Here is an 8,294-nt window from a genome sequence, read left to right on the forward strand (position 1 = left end):
TCTTTTTTCTTTTTCTTTCTCTGCGTTGTCTATATTTTTTCAGTTTTTTTTTTTTTTTCTTTGTTTGGCTACTTTGTGTGATACCTCATCTCGCATTGCACTCCATTTGTTTTTCCCTCCCGCTGCTGGCCCGCAGCCTCCCACCCCTCTGGGCATTCGTGGCAGCGGGTGTGGGTGTGCGTGCGGTGGTGACTGGGCCTGGGCGATCTGCGGCGCCCTCGCCTCCCCCTTCTCCCCTCCCGCCCCGCCCCGCCCCGGCACACACACACACACACACACTTCTCACCTTTCTGCATTGCCGCCCACGACGACTGTTTTTGTGTTCCTCCGCCTTTTCTTCACGGCGCGCAACCCATCCATGCGCCGCTCTGCGCCTTGCTAGTTACGCGGTGGAACACACATACGCACCTGCGGACTACGCGTGGGCCCGATTAGATTCCCCCTAGCGGCAGCCCCACGAGCGCAGGCAAAGACATGTCCTTTGGAGGTAGCATCCAACAGGGGCGCGTCACCCTCACGCTGCACCGCGCGGAGTCCCTCGTCGCTCTCAACACGGACGGCAGCTCGGACCCCTACGTGACGGCCACGATTGGCCAGCAGACGCAGGCAACCGCCGTGGTTCGCGGAACAACGAACCCGTCGTTTGACGCCACCCTCACCTTCACCGCCTGCCCCTTGCCGACCATTCTGACGCTGCGGGTGCTCAACAAGGCAACGCAGGGCGGGACGGACGAGCTGCTCGGCAGCGCCACCCTGACACTCTTCTCGGCCCTGCCAATGACCCGCCGCACGCTGCCGCTCGGGCACGGCGGTAACGTTGCGCTCTCGCAAAAGGCTCGTGATGGCTGCGGCTCACTGGAAATATCGTACGAGGTTGCCATCGTGACACCGGGCGAGGTGGCGGCGCAGACCCAACAGAGTGCGGCCAACGACGACCTTCCAGAGTTTTTGCGCGACGATAGTGGACCCGGGAAGCTCACCTCGGCGTACGCTGCGTTAGAAAAACACGAGCCCGCGGCCGCGCCACAATGGGCGTTTCCAACTTCCCTCGGTGGGCCTCTTGAAGTTCCGCAGGTGTCACAGCCACCGCAGCCGGTGCAGCCTGTACCCGCGCAACCGCCGCAGCTTTCGTTGGTGTCCGCCGCAACACAACCGCCACCTCTGCAGCAGCCAAGCGCCGCCGGTGCGCCGAATGGGGTACTTGGGGTGGTTGCGACCCAGCCTTCTCTGCATAATTCCAGTGAGCGTGTGACGCCGCAGAACCCTGTTATGATTGCCTCACTGCCGCCGTCGTCGGTGGTGCCGATGCAGCAGTTGCCCGCCAATCCGTCCTTTTCTGTCGCCAGAAGTGTGGAATCGCTAAAGATGCCCGGCTTTTCAAGCGGTCAATACCCTGTCGCCGCTAATAGTCCGGTTATTCCCGCTGCGCAGTCATTGCATGTTATGCAGCCATGCGTGCACGGCACCGCGGCGGTAGATGATGCTGGAAATGTACAGCAGGTGGGAAGTGCAAGTGGCGCCATGGCGGGGGGAGGTGGCTCGCGGCAGGTGCCGCCTCCCCCGTCACAGCCAACCGTCCGATTCACGCCAGTGGCAACGCCCCCTTCAGTGAACGGCAGTCTGACGCCTAACTCGACCTTCGCCTCGTCCTCTACTCCCACTCCTAGTTGTACTCGACCCCAACAGGAGGCTCCTGTGCAGCTTCGGCAGCAGCAAGGGGCCGTGAATTCTTTGCTCCCCGCGGCAACTGCTGGAGTGCCACCGCCGCCACCGCCGCCGCCGCCGCCGCCACCAGCACCAGCACCACCATCAGTAACGGCGCCGTCAGGCACCGTTACGGGGGCAGGAGCTGCACCCACGGCCGCACCGACCACCACGACTGCCGCGGGGGGGAATGATGCAAAGCCTAAAAAAAAAGTGACTGTCATGGCGTACGTGAAGGAGCGCAGTGGGAGTGCTGCAGCGTCGCCGCCCTCGACGGCGACGACGACTAATACCTCAGCCACGAAAAGGGCAGCGGTGAAGGCCGTACCCCTGGCTGATCGTGGGCCCCACCGCACGGCTGCAATTTCCATGCGGGATAACCGTCGCTCTTTGTCTGCCGGTGGCACACGTTCCTCCTCTCGCGGACGCACGCCAGCCGCGGCGGCGGCGGCGGCGCTTGGCACCGCCCACAGCTCCCTCGCGTTGTACCAGTGGCCTGACGAGCTTCTTGCGGCTGCTGCGGAGGGGAACACGGCCTTGTTCCAAAAGCTTCGCGATGATGATCCGCTGCTGTCGCGTGGTTTTGAGAATGTGCGAGACTACTCAGGCCGCACCATCTTGCACATTGCCGCGTGGTACGGCCACACGGATGTTCTCAAGATACTCTTGCAGGCCTCGCCGTCGGTGCCAATAATAGAGCTACGGGCCCTGCGCTCCCACAACGGCAACACCATTTTGCACAGCGCGGCGCAGGGCGGTCGGGCGGAGGTTGTGCAGTGGCTGCGTTTTGGGCACCCGGCTACAGGGGCGCTGGTTGGGCTGCGCAACGTGCACGGCTTCACCGCCACGGACTGCGCCCGCGAGGCTGGCTTTACAAACGTTGCAGCGATGCTTGACGAGTCGTAGCACAGTGCGGCATGCATCCTCCCTCTTCCCTCGCCCACAACTTGGGCGAACTCAGCGAGGGAGGGAGAGGGGGGGGGGGGAAGCGGCGATGTAAAACAACGAGGAAAGCAACAAGTGGGCACAGTTATGTATTACGACGAAGATGATTGACACATTTGTGATGGCGCTAATGTGATTTAGATGAAGGGGGTGGGAGGGAGTGTTGTGCGCGGCGGAAGCCCTGGCTTGCGCCGTTCTGTGCACGCCGCATCCCTGTGCTCTCTTTTTCCGCGTGCGTGACGCAAAATAAAGAAATCTTTGGGCTGAAGCGGGGGATGCGGCCCCGCGGCGGCGGGGCGGCGAAAGGGCGCCCGGACCGACAGAAGACGACGAATCGTTGGAAGACGTGAAAACGGAATTAGCGGAGACATATTGAGGGAAAAAGGGGGACGGGGAGAAAGTGCCCATGCATCTGTGTGCCCTATGGATCTGTGGCATGCGCCGTAGCTCAGCAGACATACCAAAAATTTTTATCCTTGCCTACATGCTGATGGCGCGGTGGTAGGAGGAGTAAAACATTCTGCTTCTCTTTCAGCACTCACGTGTTGAGTTATTGTTATTTTTAGTACTTATTTTTTTTTTACGTTACTTTGTGCGACAAGAATTGGAACGAAATAAAAAAGAAGTGAAGTGTGACAGAATGTTTGGTGGGGATTCAACAAGCAACACACTCCGTGCTTTCTGGGGCCCACTTAGGCGACAGAGGCGGCGGGCCGAGTGACGCGTGGCCCGGCGCTGGGTCTTTGCACGCCAGTGTGTGGCCCTCAGGCTGGGCCGCAGTGACAAGAAGAAGAGGAAAAAAGAAAAAAAAACTTGGGTGAGAGTGAGGAGGTGGTGCCCTCGCAATGGATCCAATCGACATTTGCGCCTTTTGTGTGCTGCACTTCCCGGGTGGCGGCCTCCCTCCCTTCCCCCCGCCTGCCCTTTTCGCTTGCGATCAAGTCGGCTTGCGGGCGTCATCGCCCCGTAAGCGGGGTGGGAGTGTGGAGCGGCGAGCGCTCCCACGCGTGCGCCTGCACGGGACAGAAAAGCAGCAAAAAGGAAAAAAAACGTAATATTAAAAAAAATACCATCAACGTTACTTCTTACTGCAGTGCGGTTGGGGGAGAAAAGGGGCAGGCACTAGGGAGAAGAAGGAGACTTCTGTGAGGATGGGCGGGTGGCGGCTCTTACGGCGTGCGTGAGAGGCAAGACGAGGGTTTCCGGGGCGCATTGACACGCCACGGACGGACTCGTGTTGCTGATGCCGCCCTCCTCGTCCGCACCCCACCCCATTTTCCCCTCCTATTTTCACCTCTTGTTGTTGTTGTTGTCAGGCTCCTCTCTCCTTCCAGGCCTTTTCTTTGCCCTCTGCGCCCCTCCCAGTCACTCCGTCTGCCGCACACACACACACACACACACACACTCGCGCGCCGCAGGGGATCTGCAGCGCAATTATATTTGCGGTGTGCGTGTGCGTGTGTTTTTTTTTCTGGGGGTGCTGAGCGTCCTACCGAAAGGGAATAAATAAAAAGGAGGTGAAGCAGAAGTCTCACTCCCTCTCTCTCCGTGTGTGTGCGTGAGTGGAGGAAGATACGGCGGGTGAGCCCTGTGCGAGGTCAATGGCGATCTTCACACGGGTCTTTACCATACACTTTGACGGCGGTGTGTACGAGGCCTCGACCGACTGCCGCGTCACCCGCACTTTGCGCGAACTCCTCGTCGCAACGCTGCCGCCCCCGCCCTCGCCGCTGCGGCACACGGCGGCCTGGGTGGACGGCTATGCGTGCTCCTTCGGCGGCCAGCGGTTGTCGCTTGCGGCGTCTACGGCGGTGGTGCCGACCACGTTGTATGTGACGTTGGCCGCACGCAATAGCCTGGATGGGGAGACGGTCGCTGCAGGAGGCGCAGACTCGTTGAAGCGGCGGCGGCCCGGCGGCGCAGGGAGGAGGGGAGCCAGCGCGAGCGAGGACGGCAACGGGGGCGAGGAGAGCAACAACAGCAGCGGCAGCAGCGAACGTAGTAGCAGCAGTGGCAGTAGCGGTGGGAGCGGAGAGGGCCCCGTCCGATGCCAGCGCCAGCCGTACTGGCACCCTCGTGGAGCGCAGAGCAATGGGGACAGGAACGACACCAATAACAGTAGCAACTACGAAGAGGAAGATGGGTATGACGAGGGTGAGGGAAGTGAGGAGGAAGACGTGCATGGTTCGTATAGGTCGCGCGACAGCAACAGCGTTGCAAGGGAGCGGGAACAAGCCGACAGTGAGGGCGGCAGCGACGACGACACGGTCAGTTGCGATGGCCGCCGGCGGGAGGCGGTGCTGCCCGTCGTTGTGGGCGGCGTTGTGCGTCTCATAAACATCGAAAGCCGCGACAAGAGTCACCAATGGACAGTGTACATCCGTGGCCTTTTTAACGAGACGGAGTACCTGGCGCAATGCATCGAGTCGGTGCGCTTCATCCTCGACCCCTCCTTCACACCGAGTGAGCGTGTTGTGCGGACGGCGCCGTTTGAGTTGACCGAGGTGGGCTGGGGCGAGTTTGTCGTCAAGATGCAGGTGCAACTGCGGCACTACCCGCGCCCCATTCGGGTGAGGCTCTCCTCCTCCGCATTCGCCGCAACGGCAAGCTGTGAATCGGAGATTAAGGTGGCGTCAACGTTCCTGGCGTTGCAGCCGATTGTGCCACTGTCGGGCCTCACACGCGGGCCCGTCTTGTCGCCTGTTGTGCATGTGCTCAGCCGGCACCGCTACCACAGTGAGACTGCGGTCGCGTCACCAGTGACCACGGCGGCCACGGTCTCCGGTGACGGCAGACGGGGCATCGTCAAGGCGGAGGTAAAGGTGGAGGAGGGTGGCGCAGGCAGTGATGCTAACGACAGGCCCCGTGGCGGTGACGCGCAGCCGAGCGAGGCCCGACCCCCCGGACAGCCGGCGCTCGCAACACTGGAAATGTCTCCAGGTGTTGTGACGCTTTCGCACCTGCTGCGCTTCTCGCACCGTCCCCGCCGTGCGCACTGCATTCCGCCCCTTGGCCGGCCCTATGAGCCGGAGGAGCACGTCGGGTACACCATCGTGCAGGCGCCGGTCGTGACGGAGCAATACGATGAGATTGTTGTGCCGGATCCACCCGCGCCCATGATGGAGGTGGCGGAGGCTTTGCCAAGCATGCTGCGCCGCCGCATCGCGACCGTCAAGACGGCCCGGACGATGGCGCAACAGCCACAGCAACGTCAGCAGAAACTTCTCGCCGGCGGCGCCGCCCCGTTGGGCGTTGCCGCGGCGTTCTCCGAGAACGGTGTCTCGTGCTGGGGGTACATTCTGCAGGAGGAGCCTGACGATGCGGTGCTGGCTGAGTCGTACCTTGAGAGTGTTGGGGCGACCTTGCCGTCTCCGGCCGGCACACAGCTCTCGAGCACCGATGCGTTTTTGTCCCCGCCCTACGGGGGGCCGCAAAAACAGGAACACGAACAACCACCGCTGTCACCCGCCTTCTACGGCGTCGACACCCCGATCGTCGTAAAGCCGCCGCGGGGGCGACGGAAACTCGCCGGCGCGGAGATGGACCTGTCGGCGCTAACGACAGCAAAGAAGGGTCTCGTGGAGGCCATTGAGAAGATGCGGCGTGAGTTGGTGCTGCGGCAGGCGGCGCAGACCTACCAGCACTACAGCTGAGCCGCGCGTGCCTTCCGCCCGTACAAGCAGGGGCGTGTCTCTCACAACCGGGGGCGCAGTCGCGTGCAGTGACTGCTACAAATGTGCCACTGAACTTGGCGGGCCGCGTCGTCGTCTCTCCCTCTCTGTCTCTCCGTACCCCTCTGAACTCACGTGATGGAGGTACTTTGCATGCATCCCTTTTTTTTTCTTTTTGTTGCCACCGCCTCTCCGGGTATCGGCGCTGACAACTGATTTTATTACTTTTTTATTTATTTTTTATTTTTATTTTTCCTTCCTTCCCGATGGGGGGTCTACGCAAGAGGGAAGAAGCGTGAATAAGGAACAACAACAAAAGTAACAGCAGCACCCAGAGTAGGCGACACGGAACCAACAACGCGTGTAAAACAGACGGAAAGTCACACACACACACACACACGCGTGTGCGTTCATTCATAAGAGCGTGTATATTGAGATGCCCACATTTCATGACGTGATGATGGCCTACAAGGCCACACGGCCCTACGTCCATGAGACGCCTGTGATCGCGAGCAACTCAATACAGCAGTTTTCCGGGCACGAGGTTGCGCTAAAGTGCGAGAATCTGCAGCGTACGGGAAGCTACAATCTTCGCGGTGGAATGAACTTTGTGATTCGCACCAAACTGCTGGACCTTAGCATCAACCACTTTGTGGCGCAGAGCACCGGCAACCTTGGGCTTGCGGTCGCCCTCGCCGCCAGCTCATTTTCTGCGACGGGGCACATTGTGATACCTAAGCGGGCCAATGACGTCGTCGTGCACTCCATTGCCCACTACAGTGGGAAGGTCTACCGCTGCGGCGACGCACGAGATGAGCAGATGAAACTCACGCAAAAGCTTGTAAGTGACAACAATAATACCAGCAAAAAGAATGGGGTAAACGCCTGTGTCTTTGTTCACCCACAGGATGACTGGTTGATCGCGGGTTACGGAACGCTGGGGGTGGAGTTAATGCTGCAGACCGACGGCCGCCTCGATGCCGTGGTGGTGCCGGCGAGCGAGGGAGCACTTTTGGCGGGTGTCGCCCTCGCGGTGAAGGGCATGAAGCCGAACGTCGCCGTCTTCGCCGCCGAATGTGACGCACGAGATCCCAACAGCGACTTCGAGGACGGGCCTGTCGTTGCCGTCAACAAGGGGGAAGGCGGCGGCGACCAGGACCACAGCACGCAGCACGCCAACAACGCCGTCGATGTGGCGCGCCAGCTGCGCACGCCGTTAAACGCCACGGCCGCAAAATGTGTAAATAAATACGTGGACGGTGTGATCAAGGTGACGGAGAGGCAAAAGCGTGACGCTTTCCGCTTTGTGTATGAGCGCTGCAAGCTGGTGGTCGACGATAGTGCAGCAACAGCCGTGGCTGCCGTTTTGACGCGGCCGGCGTCCTTGTCGCAGTACGATCACATTGGTATCGTGTTGGCAGGCGGCAATGTCGACCTCGACGACATCCCGCGGCTGGCGCGGCTCTGATGCTTCCAGCGGCCAGCAGCAACAAGTGTGGGCGGTGACGTGGCGCGGGTTGTTTTTGCCTAAAAAGGTCCACGACAAAACTTTAAAACGAGAAAAAAAAAGAGATTTTCTCCTACTTTTTTTTTGAACTCTTCGTGGTCTTTCACCAATTGCGGCTTTTTTACTCCTTTCCGTTGCTTCGCGTTGCACCGCGGCGAAAGGGGACACGTTGTGGCGGTGGGTGGGGTGAAGAAGAGCAAAACAGGTATAAAACAACCCCCGCAATGAGAGGGGTGCGGGGGACACGTTTGTAATGAAGTTTATGGAGCGAGTCTGCGACCGGGCGGGGCGAGGCAACTGCGTGGGTGACATGCTCGCTAACTCTGTTTCCTTCCCCATAATCTTCTTTGCCCCTTGTCATCCTCAACGGCCGCCGCTTTCTGAGTCCACCGCGGCGGCCGAGTTCGCACAAGGCGACGAGTGAGCGCAGCGGTTGACGGGTGTGCGGGGGTGGGGGGGGTGAGCGA

The 8,294-nt window shown here is 60.4% G+C and overlaps 3 protein-coding genes across 3 annotated transcripts, besides 8 other annotated features; all 3 read left to right on the forward strand.

Annotated features, from left to right (window-relative positions):
• The first annotated feature begins 2 nt into the window (after nt 1-2).
• Nucleotides 3-66: a microsatellite.
• Nucleotides 67-213: 147 nt separating this feature from the next.
• Nucleotides 214-257: a microsatellite.
• Nucleotide 258: 1 nt separating this feature from the next.
• Nucleotides 259-279: a microsatellite.
• Nucleotides 280-474: 195 nt separating this feature from the next.
• On the forward strand, nt 475-2,610 carry Tco025E_02313 (uncharacterized protein; the record flags this gene model as incomplete). The annotated part of the gene is made up of 1 exon (XM_029369241.1): nt 475-2,610. The coding sequence occupies one exon, from the start codon at nt 475-477 to the stop codon at nt 2,608-2,610; it is 2,136 nt and encodes a 711-aa protein (XP_029230644.1).
• Nucleotides 2,611-2,917: 307 nt separating this feature from the next.
• Nucleotides 2,918-2,951: a microsatellite.
• Nucleotides 2,952-3,199: 248 nt separating this feature from the next.
• Nucleotides 3,200-3,232: a microsatellite.
• Nucleotides 3,233-4,029: 797 nt separating this feature from the next.
• Nucleotides 4,030-4,054: a microsatellite.
• A 196-nt stretch (nt 4,055-4,250) lies between these two features.
• Tco025E_02314 (putative protein AF-9) lies at nt 4,251-6,302 on the forward strand (the record flags this gene model as incomplete). Its single annotated transcript, XM_029369242.1, has 1 exon — nt 4,251-6,302. The coding sequence occupies one exon, from the start codon at nt 4,251-4,253 to the stop codon at nt 6,300-6,302; it is 2,052 nt and encodes a 683-aa protein (XP_029230645.1).
• Nucleotides 6,303-6,536: 234 nt separating this feature from the next.
• Nucleotides 6,537-6,574: a microsatellite.
• A 127-nt stretch (nt 6,575-6,701) lies between these two features.
• Nucleotides 6,702-6,720: a microsatellite.
• Nucleotides 6,721-6,756: 36 nt separating this feature from the next.
• Tco025E_02315 (putative serine-threonine dehydratase) lies at nt 6,757-7,788 on the forward strand (the record flags this gene model as incomplete). Its single annotated transcript, XM_029369243.1, has 1 exon — nt 6,757-7,788. The coding sequence occupies one exon, from the start codon at nt 6,757-6,759 to the stop codon at nt 7,786-7,788; it is 1,032 nt and encodes a 343-aa protein (XP_029230646.1).
• Nucleotides 7,789-8,294: the final 506 nt, after the last annotated feature.

Source organism: Trypanosoma conorhini (genome assembly GCF_003719485.1).
Source record: "Trypanosoma conorhini strain 025E chromosome Unknown Tco_14.4_contig_00089, whole genome shotgun sequence".
Classification (NCBI taxonomy): Eukaryota; Euglenozoa; class Kinetoplastea; order Trypanosomatida; family Trypanosomatidae; genus Trypanosoma; species Trypanosoma conorhini.